We start from the raw sequence: 15,957 nt of genomic DNA, 5'->3' as shown, positions 1-15,957 counted from the left end.
AAAGGGAAACATTAATGCTTTAGTTAATGAATTAGAATTTATTAATTTATAAAAATGAATATGGCCAGAAACATTGCTGGAGATGGAATTAACAAAAGAAACATGGAAGTGTATTCTAAGATTCAAAGAAAGAAGTAAAACAGTAGAAATTTTCTGTTTATGTGCAGAGTCCTGAAGCTTTGTAAAAATTATATTAAGGACAGGTAGGTAACACAGTGATTGGAATGCCAGAGCTGAGATCAGGAAGACTCATTTTCCCAAGTTCAAATCCAGCCTCAGACTTTTATTTCCTAGCTGTGAGACTCTGATTAAGTGACTTAATTCTGTTTGCCTCAGTTTCCTCATCTGTAAAACAAGTTGGAGAAAGAAATGGCAAACCATTCCAGTTTCTTTGCAAGAAAATCCCAAATGGGGTCATGGACAGAAAACAGAAAAATGATTGAAAAACAAAAACAAAAACAAAAAAACACTTAAATTCATGAAAAGAGTATTTTCCCAGGAAAATAAAGAACTTAAGATGCTCAAGGTCCCTGTACTTTAATAGTTTCTTTGTTGCAAATACAGAAAAGAGAAGATTAAAGAAGATATCAGTTTTCAGTAGTAATAAAAGCCAATGAACACTTGACCACTTCCAAATTTTTTTTTAAGTCTTCTTATATCTTATTTAATAAAAATTATATTTAATTATCTGTTATACCACAATTTATTCAGCCATTCCCCAATGGATGTACATCTACTCACTTTCCAATTCTTTGCTACCACAAAAAGCTTCTGCGAAAATTTTTGCACATGTGATCTTTTCCCTCCCTTGTGATTTCTTTGGGATCCAGACTCAGTAATGGTACTGCTGGGTCAAAGGATGTGCACAGTTTTACAGCCCTTTAAGCATAGTTCCAGATTGCTATTCAGAGTGACTGGATCATTTCAGGACTTCAGTAGGTAGTACTTTCAATTCATAAACATTCTTTGCCCAAATTCTCTTTTGGACAAATGCTTCTTTATGTTTAACATGTTTGTTTCTGGCTTGGCCTAAGTAGCAGCTCAGGCAACGTCAGCCTGCCATTTTGATTCCCCACATTTTATGAAATGAACTAAATGATGAAATTCTATTTTCAGATCCTTTTCTTGAAAGATTAATGAAGGGTCTTCCCTCTTTAAAGTATAAAACAAGTGTAACCTCTAAAATGGATATTTTTCTTGGATTTGTCTCCTGCTTCCGAAGGGCCCCCTTTCAATTTCTTGTTCAGTTTTTGGTTTACAGCTGAAGGAGGAAAAAAAAAAGCATCAGGAACCTGAACATGATTGTTTTTCCTTCTTTATAAAAGATTCAATGTTTCATTTATAGAGGCCATCATATGTCCTGTCAGCAGAATAGAGAAGGATCTGTATTGCTTTGTCATGATGTGACATCTTTGTTGAGTCATGATTTTCATGATATCTTTGACAAGTTTTGATTTTGCCCCTCCTAGTCACAAGGACTAAGCAATGAACAATTGTTTCCACATCACGAAGCTAAAGAACTGATGTGACATTGATGTTCCACTGTAAATATACTCAAATGCATCATCAATTACCCAATGTCTCCTTCTTCATCCCAACCCCAAACCCAAAGTTCTTCCTTAAAAAAAAAAGTCACAAGAGCTTGTTATCTAAAGTCCTTTGTATAGGGACTTCATCAGAATCAGAATCAAAATTAGAAGTGTCTTACATTGGATTGAATTCCATATTATCCAGGTGATATTAATGTATTCACTGAAATCTAACTCATAAGACAGCTTTTAAGCCCTTGTCCTTTTAGAACTTAATTGGTATTAAGTAGGATGGAGTACGTAGCTGTGTAAAATTCACCATCAAAGGATTGAATTGAATCTAAATCAGAAATCTCTATTAATATGGAATAAAATCATAGTAAAATATCTTCTCTTACAAGGTAAGGAATCAATCAAATTACGTACAAAGTATATAGAGGATTAGTTGGAAATAATCAAAGGAAGGAAGGAACTAGAATTAAAGAGGATTGGGAAAGGCTTTCCAGATTTTAGCTGGCTCTAAAGTAAACCCAAAAAACCAAGAGGCAGAGATGAGGAAGGAGAGCATTTCAGCTTGGCAGGGGGTGGGGGACTAGGGATGGGATAGCCAAGAAAAAATGCCCAGAGCTTGGAGATGGAAGGTATTGTTGGAATAAATAGCAGTGAAGGCCAGTGACTGGGTTTCAGAATATTTGTGGAAAGGAAGATGAAATGTACAAAAAGGCTAGAAAGATGGATGGGTGATGAAGGGCCTTGAAAATTAAATAGAGGATTTTATATTTGATTCTGTAGGTCTTAGGGAGCCACTGAAGTTTATTGACAAGAGGTGAAGGAGGGATGATAGAGTCAGAACTGCTCTCTAGGAAAATCACTTTGGCAGCTAAATGGAGGGAGACCTGTAGCAATGAGACCAACCTGTGGGCTATTGTAGTAGTCCAGTTCCAAGAATATGAGGGCTTGTACCAGGACAGTAACTACGGCAGAGGAGAAAAGGGAAAGTGTACAAGAATTGTTACAATGGTAAAAATGATGGACCTTGGCCACAAATTGGATATAGAGGGTGAGAAAATAAGGAATTGAAGATGATACCTAAATTGTTAATTGGGAAACTGGGATGATGGTGATACCCTCAACAGTAACAGGGAAGACAGAAAGATGGGAGGATTTGAGGTAAGGAAAGACAAGGACATGTTGAATTTAAAATGTCTATGGAATATACAGTTTCATAAGCAGTTGGAGATGTGAGGTTGGGGATCAGTAGAAAAGTTATAGGTGGTGTAGATGTGAAATATGTATAAAGGAATTATTATTTTTTCAATTCTTCAAGTCTCCTATTCATTTTCTAGGGAGGTAAATAAACAAGTAAAGTCAAAAGTCAAACAATATACATCACCAAAAACTTCTGTACATCTTAAATAACCATTCAAAATTTCTTTTATTAGAAGCAAATTTTAAGATATAATCAAAACAGTTGCTCATGTGTACATATTTTTTTTTTTTTATTTAATAGCCTTTTATTTACAGGATATATGCATGGGTAACTTTACAGCATTAACAATTGCCAAACCTCTTGTTCCATTTTTTCACCTCTTACCCCCCCACCCCCTCCCCCAGATGGCAGGATGACCAGTAGATGTTAAGTACATTAAAATATAAATTAGATACACAATAAGTATACATGACCAAAACGTTATTTTGTTGTACAAAAAGAATCAGACTCTGAAATATTGTACAATTAGCTTGTGAAGGAAATCAAAAATGCATGTGGGCATAAATATAGGGATTGGGAATTCAATGTAATGGTTTTTAGTCATCTCCCAAAGTTCTTTCTCTGGGCGTAGTTGGTTCAGTTCATTACTGCTCCATTGGAAATGATTTGGTTGATCTCGTTGCTGAGGATGGCCTGGTCCATCAGAACTGGTCATCATATAGTATTGTTGTTGAAGTATATAATGATCTCCTGATCCTGCTCATTTCACTCAGCATCAGTTCGTGTAAGTCCCTCCAGGCCTTTCTGAAATCATCCTGTTGGTCATTTCTTACAGAAGAGTAATATTCCATAATATTCATATACCACAATTTATTCAACCATTCTCCAACTGATGGACCTCCATTCAGTTTCCAGTTTTTAGCCACTACAAAAAGGGCTGCCACAAACATTCGTGCACATACAGGTCCCTTTCCCTTCTTTATAATCTCTTTGGGATATAATCCCAGTAGTAATGTGTACATATTTTTAAAACATGTTGATGTGTTTACTTTTTATACATTCTTTAGCATTTTTAAAAGGTCAATATATTTTAAGACATTGAATTAAATTCAGAATTTAGATAAAAGATTTAATTTTTTTATTGTAAAGTCATTATATATTCACAGTTTTAAGTACATTATAGAAACATAGCTTTGAAAGGAAATGGAGATATAATACTTTGGTCTTTATTGGGGACAGAAATTTAATTCCATCAGTTGTAATTTAAATAGAAGGAATTCTTTTTTTTTTTATCTTACAAAAGTGAAGAAATCTTTAAAAAGTAAGATAAAAGAATAATCAGATAATGAGAAACAAGCAATAAAAAGCTGGGTTTGGTTGTTTTCCTTTATAATTGGAAAAATAAATAAAGCAAAATTTAAAAGGACCGAATGTTGCAAAGAATCATCAGATCATATATATTGAAAGTTGGAAGGAGCCATAGAGGACTCATTCTAGCCTCTTCACTTTACAAAAAGTTTAAAGAGCTTGTACCCTTAATAGTAATGTCTTAAATCAGATACCTCAGAACAGTAGTTCTCAAACTATTGGTCCCCAAGCCTCATTATAATATTAAAAATTAAGGACTACTCTCCAAATAATTTTATGTGGGTTATATCTATTCATATCTACCATGTTAAAAATTAAAAGGTCTCAGCATTATTGTAAAAATAATTCTGATTTCAAAGGACTCCCTTGAAAAGGTTTGGCAACCAGCTTTTTCTCAGGGATACCAACACTAGATTTTGAGAACTACTGCCTTGGGATCATCCTCAACATTTTGCTCTTACTCTATCTTAAAGAGGAATGAAACTTTTAGAAATGAAATTCTGAAAAAAAAAAAAAAAGAAGAAGGCTTGTAGCTGCTATTAAATATGCCCACATTTTATTTTTTCATTTTAATTCTTTTTTTTTTCTTGCTGAGGCAATTGGGTTTAAGTGATTTGCCCAGGGTCACACAGCCAGGATGTGTTAAGTCTGAGGTCAAATTTGAACTCAGGTCCTCCTGACTTAAGGGGTGGTGCTCTATCCACTACACCACCTAGCTGCCCCTCATGTTAATTCTTTGGAAAACCATAGAATCACATTGATTTCCCCTACTTCAGTGGCTGAACTACACTACAGAAATTAACTCCAGGTTGAAGATATGTCTCTAAATAAAAATTGAGAATTGAGTCCAAAGCAGGTAAAGCTTATAATGTATGATTATGAAACATAAGAAGTTATGAGTAAAATGTTATATGGGAAAGGGTCTAAATCCCTAAGACATATTCTCAACTGTTGTTGTTATGTAGTTGTGACCAACTCTTCATAATTTTATTTGGGGTTTTCTTGGATATTCAAGTAAATTTGTTTCTCCATTTCATTTTACAGACAGGGAAACTGAGGCAAATAGGATGAAGTGACTTATACAAGGTCACAGAAAATATGTATCTGAGGCTGAATTTGAACTCATGAAAATGAGTCTTTTTGAATTCAGACATGGCATGCTATTCACTGTACTACTAGTCCTCAACTGGAGGATAACTGATTCTCAATATAATTTTTTTTTGCATTTTTTTTTTGTTTGTTTCTTTTTTTTGCTAAGGTAATTGGGAAATTACCCACACACAGCTCAAGGTCACACAGTTAGGAAGTGTTAAATTTCTGAGATCAAATTTGAACTCAGGGCCTCCTGACTTCAGGGCTGGTGCTCTATCCATTGGGCCACCTACATGCCCCCTCAATAGAGGTTTTTATGGGATTCTTCTTCGCAGAGATATTTGCCTTTCAATAGAACATCTTAGGAGTTTGAAAAATCTTCCAGATCTTAAGATCAACGATTTCTTAAAGAGAATGAATGAATTTGGGGCTAGGGAAGGAAACCATTTGACTTACCCTATTTCTTCTAATTGCTCAAATGGTACAAATATCCCAATGTAGAGATTAAAAAAAAACCTATATAAGAATAACAAAAAAATTTGCATAGTGAAAAGAAAGTCTGAGTTCATATCCTACACTGGATTCCTATGAGTTGTGTGATTCAGGTAAGTCACAAAACCTGTCTGCCTCAGTTTCCTCATCTATAAAATGTGGGTGATAATAATGCCTACTTCCCAGGATTTTTGTGAAGATCAAATTTAAAAAAAAAAAAAAACTTATAAAACACTTCTCAAAACCCTACAATGTTATATGTGTTAGCTTTTATTAGCCTGTGGGACTACTACCTGAAGAGACTGATCAGTTTTTCCTCTTATCCTTGTCCTTACCTGTGTTATCCCAGTAAAATGGACTGGAGAAGTATACTGGATCAGTATACTCCCTGAGATCAAGGTTTGTCTTTACTCCATAAATAATAACCCTGCTCTGAGTCTTCTCAAAACATATAAGAAAAAAATATATTAAGGGTCAAGATCAGAGTTTGTTAGCAAGACAGGAACCTGGAGATCACTTAATTCAAATTCTTTCTTCATACTCAAACACAGAAATGGAAAAATGCCATGAAGGTCACATAACCAAATACTGGAAACACTAGGACTTCAAAAACACCACGTCTTCTATTCCAAATCCATTTTTTTTTTCATGAGAGCAAATGGTTTCATTATTACTCAAATTCATGTTATTGACATAATTTAGTTACCTGTGTGATCTTAGGTGAGCCACTTAACCTCTGGGGGCTGTTTCTTTATCTGCAAAGAGAAAAATGTCTTCCTACATCCCAGCCTTCAGGTGAAGCTCTCCTGGATATGGTTATTAAATAGTACTATTTGGTAATGTTAAATTTTTTTGGGACCAGCAGAGGGCAGAAGCAGTCTGGCTGAATGACTGCTGCTCTCTCTACCAGCTGAAGGTTGTCCATTAGCTCAAGTACCAGTAGAGTCCAGGATTAGAAGGAGTAGAAGCTGAAATGTCAGATGATTAGATCAGGAAACATTTGGCTCTTTCACAAGCCAGAGCTGAAGAAACCAGAAAAGTTGTTCAGAAATGGGCAAACAAAATGAAATGAGAGCATAAGTGGGCTCAGGAATCAGTGATGATTTTTACCTTAGAAACAAGGTGAGACCAAGCACTTGAAGAACAGCCTCTGGACCAGGCTGATGTAGAAAGAGAAGGGCACTTATGGATAATTTTGAAGTATATCAAGTTAAATCAAGTAGTCAGAAAAAAATTAGATTCTATCCACAATCACAGGACCAAGAGCGTCTCATCTAAGACAGACCTTAGAGATCACCTCCATATTCCAATCTTGCCATTTTATAGAAAATAAACTAATTTATTCTGTATTACCCAGGTAGTTACCTTATTCTTAGGAAGTGATTGATATATCAAAAGATATCTTTTTATATTTTATGTGGAACATTTGATGGGAATTGTCAGTAATCAAAGCATGCTGACTCATAACAAATAATCACAATGATACCAATCAAAAACAGTTTTTAATGTCTATTGTTTATGGGAGCCACTATTTTGGAAACTATTTCATTTTGGTAGGTTGAACATATGTGATCTTTGCTTCTTTTGTGGTATTGAACAAATCAAATCATTTTACATCTCTAGACAGTCATTTCATCTACAAAATAGGATGGTAATAATTATATTATCTATTTACCTAATAAGGCTTTTGTGAGAAAATGATTTAAATATTTAAAATAAATTTGAACTATAATTATTTTCCTAAATGTCAGATAATGAAGTCTTCTTATCCTCTTTCCAATTATTAATCTCCTTAGCAGATAAATGAGATTTGCTCATGCTAGTCTTGGGAAATTATGCTTTTATTTAGAGGCAGCTAGGCATAGATTGCTGGTTCTGGAGTCAGGAAGACCTGAGTTCAAATGCAGCTTCAGATACTCTTTGTAACTCTGAGCAAGTCCCTTAACCTGTATCTGCTTCAGTTTAGTCATCTATAAAACAGAGATAATAAAGATAATAATGGCACCTTCCCAAGGATCCAATTTTAAAAATTGTAGTGTTTAGAATAGTACCTGGCACATAGTAGCTACTTAGTTAATGCTGTTTCCTTCCTCTTCCCTTTTCTTTCTTCTTCTTCTTCTTCTTCTTCTTCTTCTTCTTCTTCTTTCTTCTTTCTTCTTTCTTCTTTCTTCTTTCTTCTTTCTTCTTTCTTCTTTCTTCTTTCTTCTTTCTTCTTTCTTCTTTCTTCTTTCTTCTTTCTTCTTTCTTCTTCTTTTTTCTCTATTCCCCCTCTTCCTCTCCCTTTCTCTCTCCCTCTTATTCTCTTTCTCTCCCTTCTTTTCTTCCTCCTCTTTCCTTCTTCATTTCAATACCTATGGAATAATTCCATTATTTCTTTTGAAATAAATTGGATATTTGGAAACGAGGATGCAACTCCAGGGGTGTTTACACAAAAGTTTGTCTCTAGTTATTTTCTAGTTACACATAATAAAGAAAAGGGATAAATTGAGACTATTATTCTGTATGATCCACATAAAAGCACTTTAGATTTAATTATCTGACTAATTTAGGTAAAAGGCTTATGAACTTATTGGGAGAGAGGAGGGGAAACTGAATTATTTAAGTAAGTACTTCACTTCTCCAATTTGTATGATTACTTTTCCAATGGAAATACTTGGGGGATATCCTGTATATCCCTAAATTTTGTATGTATTCTTTAAAAAAAAATTTATAATAAAAAGAAAAGAAATTGACTCTGAGCAAGACACGTAATCTCTCTCTGCCTCAGTTTCCTCATCTATAAAATGGTGATTCTCATAATGTTATACACCAGTTATTTTGAGGATAAAGGGAAATATTTGTAAAGCATTTGTAAAGCAAAACCTTAAAGTATTTTAAAATGCTATATTTATTGTTGTAGTCATATAAACAAGATAACATGTAAATTGCTTTACAAACCTTGAAATAGTATATAAATTCAGCTTATGATAGCCAATATGTATGTTCCCCCCCCCTTTTTTTTTAAATAATTATAACTTTTTATTGACAGAACTCATGCCTGGGTAATTTTTTACAACATTATCCCTTGTACTCACTTCTGTTCCGATTTTTCCCTCTCCCTCCCTCCACCCCCTCCCCCAGATGGCAAGCACAATATGTATGTTTTAATTTTGATTTCTTGATTGAATCACTTCAAACATTTACTAAGCACATATACTTCTTTGTATTTTTATAATGGTTGTGTTTTAGACTAAATAATATTGTTATGTGAGTATGTCAAAATTTATGTGATTATTCTCTGGCCACTTGACAGATAGTTTGTTCCCTCTTTTTCCTCTTCCAAATAAAGCAGAGGTACTTTTATTCTCACCTCTTTGTTTTTGTGCTTTTGCGTTTTGTGTTATTATTTTATTTAGATTCTATTGTGTCTTATCTTTTGGTATTGTAATTATCTTCATTTTGAATTAGTACAGTATTGTTACTATAGGTACTGGAACATTTACATTAAAGTTAGCTTATGTTAACCTGGATAATATTGACAATTTTGCTATATTAATGATAGTAATTTGCTTTTATATTCTGCTTTAAGATTTGCAAAGGATTTTTAAAATGTTAACATCCTCACCACAACCCTGAGACATAGGGTTTAGACATTGTTTTTAGACATTAATAGACATTGTTATCCCCATTTAACAGATGAGGAAATTGAGACATACAGAGGTTGTGATTTTCTCCAAGGTTATAAAACTAGGGAGTGTCAGCTGTATTTGAATTCGGATCTCCTTAAGTATAGAACCAGAGCTCTGTCCATTAAATTACCCAGCTACATTTATATCAATTCTACCTATCCAGGGGCAGGCAACTAAGTGGCACCAGAGTGCACAGAGGCCAGAGACTGGGGGTGAAGTCAAGAAGATTCATCTTCCTGAGTTTAAATCTGGCCTCAGACATTTATTAGCAGTGTGACCCTGGACAAGTCATTTAACCCTATTTGCCTCAATTTTCTCATCTGTAAAATGGACTGGAGAAAAAAATGGCAAACTATTTCAATATTTTTGTTAAGAAAACTCCAAATAGGATTATGAAGAGTTGAGCACATGTGAACAACAACACATTCATGGGCAGAGTATAGTTTTCCAGTCATATTCTTCCATAATTTCTCCTCACAATTTCCTTAAAGTTGTCCTTCTAAAGATCTTGTGATATGTAAGTAGATTTCCTACATTTACTAGATAAACTCCTTATCCTTTTTTTTCCTATCATGTTAAAATGAATTTATTAATAAATGCTATTTTTCAAGTTATAAACTGGTTAAATAAATCATTTTTAATTTTTTATTTATGTCTTTATTAAATAGACATTGAATTTCATGATTAAGAATTAAGGTTTTGATTTTTATGATATTTATAATACTAAAGAAATGTTAAACTATAAACTGGAACAAATATCTGTCATGGCAGGTCATTTGCAGAAGCTACCACCATCATGTTAGCTTGTTCCAAATAATCAGAGTCATAACTACTCTTTGATGTAATTTTCTGACCTTTTCCTGATTTTCACTTTCTACATTTTTATTTTCAAGAATTTATACCATTTCTCTTTTTACCAGATTTGAGAGATTTATTTCAGGTCATTCTAAGTTCTTTTCAAATTGTTCCTCAATGAGCTAAGGGGTTTAGTTATAGTGTACATAATATCACGTCTGTGAAATTTGCTCATATTGATGTCATTCCTTGGAATCCCAAATCCTGGTAGCCAGATTGGGGGACGGTGTGCAGAGGAGAGAGGAGAATTCCCATGTAGATTTTTGAGATCCTTCTGATGGCCTTTGGAGAGTGTGGAAAGATCATGAAATAGCTTTGGGACCAAGTGACTCTCCTTCCTCAACGTAGTATGTTGTGCAATTGAAATAAATCAGAAACATTTCCCTTCCCTTTCCCTCTTGGAGGCATGTCAGGCTGACACCTTGCGCCAGCATCACCTGGCATGGTGTGGTTTAGGTTGCTGCAGCAACAGCACACACTAGGTAACACTCGCTGTAACAGTGGGTATGTGAGTCAGTTCAAAAATTTTAGTAGGTTTTTATTAGTCCATGATGCAGTCCCCAGTCATCTACAGTTACTAGCTCATCCACTGCTTACGAGTGATAACTAGGAAGGCTCAATGCTAATCACTTCCAATACTTAGATGTGCCCTGGCCCTATGGGTGCTCCCACCCAGCTCCAGAAGCACCCCTTGTTTGTCAATACCAAGAATAACTGTAGCTATTGGTAAAGAAGAATACGGGACCAAGAAATTGGCTTGGATAATGCCCGTGTCACCTGATACTTTGTACGTTCGTTCCTCCACCTGATTGATACATTGTATTGAAATTGTTTGGATTTTTGCAGAAATTTCATTCTTTCATGGAGGTATGGGGCAGCTAGACAATTATTTTAATATCTTCCGTACATATGAAGATTAATGTCCTCTGTCCACATTTCAATCGTACCATACAATGTCTAAAGAAAAACAGATGCTAAAGAAATGAGATGATGGTATACTAAGAATTACTCAGTATAATTAGAAGTTGTGGTTGAAAAAGAGCCAGAGGCATTGTTAATGTCTAATATGAATTTGGTTTATTTTTCAGACATGGAGATGACTTGATTGTGACTCCATTTGCTCAGGTAAGCACAACTTTCATGAGAATTTTATCCATGATTTGATTTCTTAGGAACCTAGAAGTAAATTTTGAGGCTCAAACTGAGATGGGAGAAAATGGAGAAGGAATTCTTTGTTTTTAAATATGGATTTTATTTGGTGGCTAGTTCAGATAACTAAAAGGAACAAGAAAAGGAACCTAGCAATGGCATTTATCTACATCTTAAGACTTTTAATTAATCTTTTTTGTGTAAACCAAGATGCTAGAGGCCCATTTCCTCAAATTGATTGGTGTGGAAATTTCTTCCACCAATGCAGATGGATGCCCCTTCCAAAATCTGTCATCTTAAAGAGTTGCTCTGGGGTATAGTAAAGTTATATCACTTGTCTATAGTCACATAGCTAGTACAAAAGGTAGGATGTGAACTTATCTTATTTATTCAAAAACCCATCCTCTATCTACTCACTAGATGCTATACTTCTCTCCATCTCTGTCTTTCTCTGTCTCTCTGTATTTATGTATATATACACAAACACACATAAATATATGTATAAATAAATGAAGATATTCACATTATATATTTAAAACCAGAATAATCCAGATCCATTAAATTGACCTAAAATTGTCTAAAAATGAATATGGAAATATATTTATAAGAATTGTATATGTTTAATTGGATTACTTGCTGTTTTGTGGAGAGCAGAGAAGAAAAGAGGGAGAAAATTTTGATATATAAGGTTTTGCAAAGGTGAATGTTGAACACTATCTTTATATGTATTTGGGGAAAAAATAAAATATTGTTTAAAAGAATTTTAAAATTTCAAGGAGTCTGAAAAAATAAAATTGTCTAAAAAAATCATGTGAGGTTTTTCTAACGCAAGATAGTGTTTAATGACATGTTCACTTAAGACCCCCCCCCAAAAAAAAAGAGGGGTGATAGATATAGACTGGTTGAGGATACTGGTTAATGATAACCATGAATAATCACTGGAATACAAGTCATCCATTTCTTAATGCATTAAAGAAAGAATAAAACACATTGATTTCAAATGGTTTTTAATCTTTCCTGGTTTGTGGCATAACTAATATAAAGGAGATCAACACTTCCTCTAGAATCATCTCAACAACTATAGGTAGAGATTAATTCATGAGAAAACTCATGGCCAAGGATATAATATAATTTACAGCTAAGTTAGTAGTAAACCTGTGCCTTGATTCCAGGTCTGTTGAATTCCTGTCACTTACTCTTTCAACCATACCAGGCAGAATCTAATAAGTATTTGACTTAACTAAAAACTTCATTTCTAGTTTGAAAATAGAGCAACTTGTTATGCGAATCCTTCAGAAATTATTATTATTCAATCCAAAAGCTTTGTTCCTCAAAGAGTCCCAAGATGTCATTCATGCAGTATCATAAATTTAGAACTGGAGCATAGATTTAGAGACTATCAAATTTGTGTCCTCCTTTTACATATGAGGTTAGTAACTTGCTCAGGTCTTACAACTAGTAAGTATTTAAGGTGAGATTTGAATCTAAATCTTTCTCTCTTTAAATTCAGTGTCCAACCCGCTACCTTATGTTGCCTCTTTTGTCCTTAATTATTTCTAATTAAGTCCCAAATATCTCAGATTAGAGGAAAGATATATGGTACCTTCTGTTTCCCTATGATGCTCAAGTATATTTTAAATCTGGCGTAAAGTCAATATTAATTAAATGTTAAATATGGTTGGAGAATCTTTTTGAAGGCCTGTGTAGGACTATGTTTCACTGTTGAAAATAAAGTTCAAAGTTTTGTGATTTGATAACACCACTATTTGGTCATGTCCTAAATTTAGAGTGATTTCTAGACAATGTTCTTGCCTCCATTTATTACGTCTTTGATAGTCAAGCTTTCAGGGTGTGGGGTGGGAAGGGTAGGAAAAGCTAATAGGATCAGGCATGGAAGTGTGAAGAAATATATAAATCTTCAGTTATGATCATTCCATTTTCATTGTACTCAGATAGTCAAGCTAACTTATGTTAAATGATAAAAAGATATTTAAGTATACCAAAAATTTGTAATCCTATCAATATAAGTATTCCTTCAAATGTTGCATATCAAAACTGACACCATCTTATCTTGAATATTTCTTGTTCCCATGCTTCCCATAAATCCTCCATAGGTGATTTATCCATCTTGATAGAAATTCCCTTTCAGCATTCTCTGAGGTAGTAGTAAAAACCTTGATTTGTTCATTTGATTTTCTTGCTCTTTTCATATGGTCAACCCTGTTCTCTAATACTTTCCGACAATCAGCAAATAAAAGGATAAATTATTAAAATGGAGGATGAGATAAAAAAAAAAGGCCACTCTTTGAATCTAAGATAATGAACACATAAGCTTAGCATGTACAAATAAAGCAAATCTGACTCTACTTCTTAATCAATCAACAAATACTTATTAAGGGCCTATTATGTGCCAGACACTGTGCTAAAGAATGGGGATACAAAAAAAAATAATAGTAATAATCAAAAGCTAGACCTTGCTCTTAAGGAGCTCACAGTCAATGGAAGAGACAGTGAGCTAATTTGAATTTTATTTTTAGTTAACAAGTATTTCTTCTTCCCACCTCTCTTTATTGGAGAAAAACAAAAAGAAAGAAAAACTAAATTCTTATAACAGGTATGCATAATTAAGCAAAATACATTTCTCTCATAAGGAGTGCCATGTCCAATAAGGAATGCCTCATTTTTCTCTGAGACTATCAGGTAAATAGCATGTTAGATGTGGCTCCCAGTTGTGGTTAGCATGTATACAGATAAAACAGATATAATCCTAGCTGTGATCTTATAGTATGAGGTTAGTGGGTGTTTATAAAGTGCCTGAGTTACTAGACACTTCTACCAAGAGTGATTAATTGAAATCCTTCTACCTTCAAGGAACTTTCAGACCAGTACTAAATATGGTAGTCACACAAACAAGTTATTTGCTTCTATATTAATGAACATTTCCCAGTTAGTTTTGGCCACATTTAACCTAACTGAATTTGTCAATGTTAGAAAAACTATCCAATCATAGGTAAGTTATTCAGAGAGATTTCTAGTCCCTGAGCCAAGTAACAGAAATTCTTCACCATTATCTCTAATATTATCATCTTGCTTACTATTCATTGTAAAGAAATCACAGACAAGAATCTTTTAAATCCATTTTATATATATTTTCTTGCTGAAAAGTCCCATTTGTAATTTACATTTGCTTTACAGTCATCAAGCTTAGGTATATCATCAAATGTGTTCCTCTTCTAAATCTTTCTGAACATATGAAGAATAATAAAATCAGTGTTAGAAGAACGTATGAAGCCATGTAGATCCACATGAAGGCCACAAAACTCTCATATGCAGAAACTAGATTAAAATGTAATTAAAAATATTTAATAAAATATATAAAAATATATTCCAACACAGATATTGTGTGTGTGTGTGTGTGTGTGTGTGTGTGTGTGTGTGTGTGTATGTTTTAAGGCAGTGTTTCTATTTGAGTTTAGTACTCTTGATCAAGCATGATATAAATGTGAGATAATATTATCATCATTATTTCTGGAGAGGACCAAAGTACATCCCATCTACTCCAGGTATATGAAGACACAGAGAAAAAATTGTAGAGTTTAGTAATTTGGAGATTCAGTAGGATGCAGTTGTTAGAATGCTAGATTTGAAGTTTAGGAAAACAATTTAAATCCTATATGTAACATTTACTTAGCTGTGTGATCACTGGCAAGCTACTTAATCACTTTTGGCCTTATATTCTCTTTTTAAAAAAATGGTGATAATGTTTCTGGTACCTACACCACAGAGTTGTGTATTAAGGCACATATGTAAGTACTATGTATTTATTATTATCCAACTCTTTAAACAGCAGTCAAGGTCAGGAAAAACTTTCCAATGTTTAAACAAAATTCCTTCTTTCTTCCCTTCTTTGTTTCTCCAAGTATTTCCCATGGAAACTCAAAATCAATTTAAACCTTAGAAAAATTGACAACATCCCATCAAATATTTAGCCGATTCCTTTTTTGAAATACTCTCCTGTTGCTACTGATAGAGACCTTTCAGCAAGTAATTCCCCGGGCAAGAGAATCTAAGTGTCATTCTGAGAAATCCCACAGCTATGCTACTTACTTTGAAATTGGCATTTTCCCTTCAGAAGTATGATGGCAAGTTGGCTGGGCATCAGGGAGAAGCCCCCGGGAGACAGAAAGCTGATGAAAATGCAAGAAAAGCCTCTTTGTACTTGGCAACCCTTGGTCTCAGCAGTCCTGTTGTTACAGTCTGACTATCTTGTATTTATTTTTCATTTCAAATCATAAAACTCTTTGGGGAACCATGAAGCTAAATAAATAAATAAATAAATCAAAACCACAAACACTCCATCAATTCTTTAGAGTTCCTATCTGGGAATTTGCAATGTCAAATAAAACTGAGCCTTTGATCAAGGAAGGTGGAAGGGACATACACACACTTTTTAAAATTAATGCAAAGCCCTTAAATTATTTAATGACTTAAACATATAGGATTTTTTTTTTGGACATCCTTTGAATTCATTGGTGTAGGGAATTCCCAGGAAAGGAACATTCTTCTGTTAATAGAAGTCTGTGTTTATCATTTT

General features: G+C 33.9%; 1 protein-coding gene across 7 annotated transcripts in view; it reads left to right on the top strand.

Annotated features, from left to right (window-relative positions):
- PDE4D (phosphodiesterase 4D) overlaps nt 1–15,957 on the top strand; it is a 1,062,771-nt gene that overhangs the window by 832,412 nt on the left and 214,402 nt on the right. For all 7 annotated transcript variants that reach the window (XM_031948468.1, XM_031948542.1, XM_031948614.1 and 4 more), the window contains exon 3: nt 11,303–11,339. In XM_031948468.1, coding sequence (XP_031804328.1) covers nt 11,303–11,339 — 37 coding nt within the window. The remainder of the gene's footprint in view (nt 1–11,302; nt 11,340–15,957) is intronic.

Source organism: Sarcophilus harrisii, chromosome 1 (assembly GCF_902635505.1).
Source record: "Sarcophilus harrisii chromosome 1, mSarHar1.11, whole genome shotgun sequence".
NCBI classification, from domain to species: Eukaryota; Metazoa; Chordata; class Mammalia; order Dasyuromorphia; family Dasyuridae; genus Sarcophilus; species Sarcophilus harrisii.
Note: the sequence above shows the minus strand (reverse complement) of the source record. Positions and strands in the feature narration are given on the sequence as shown.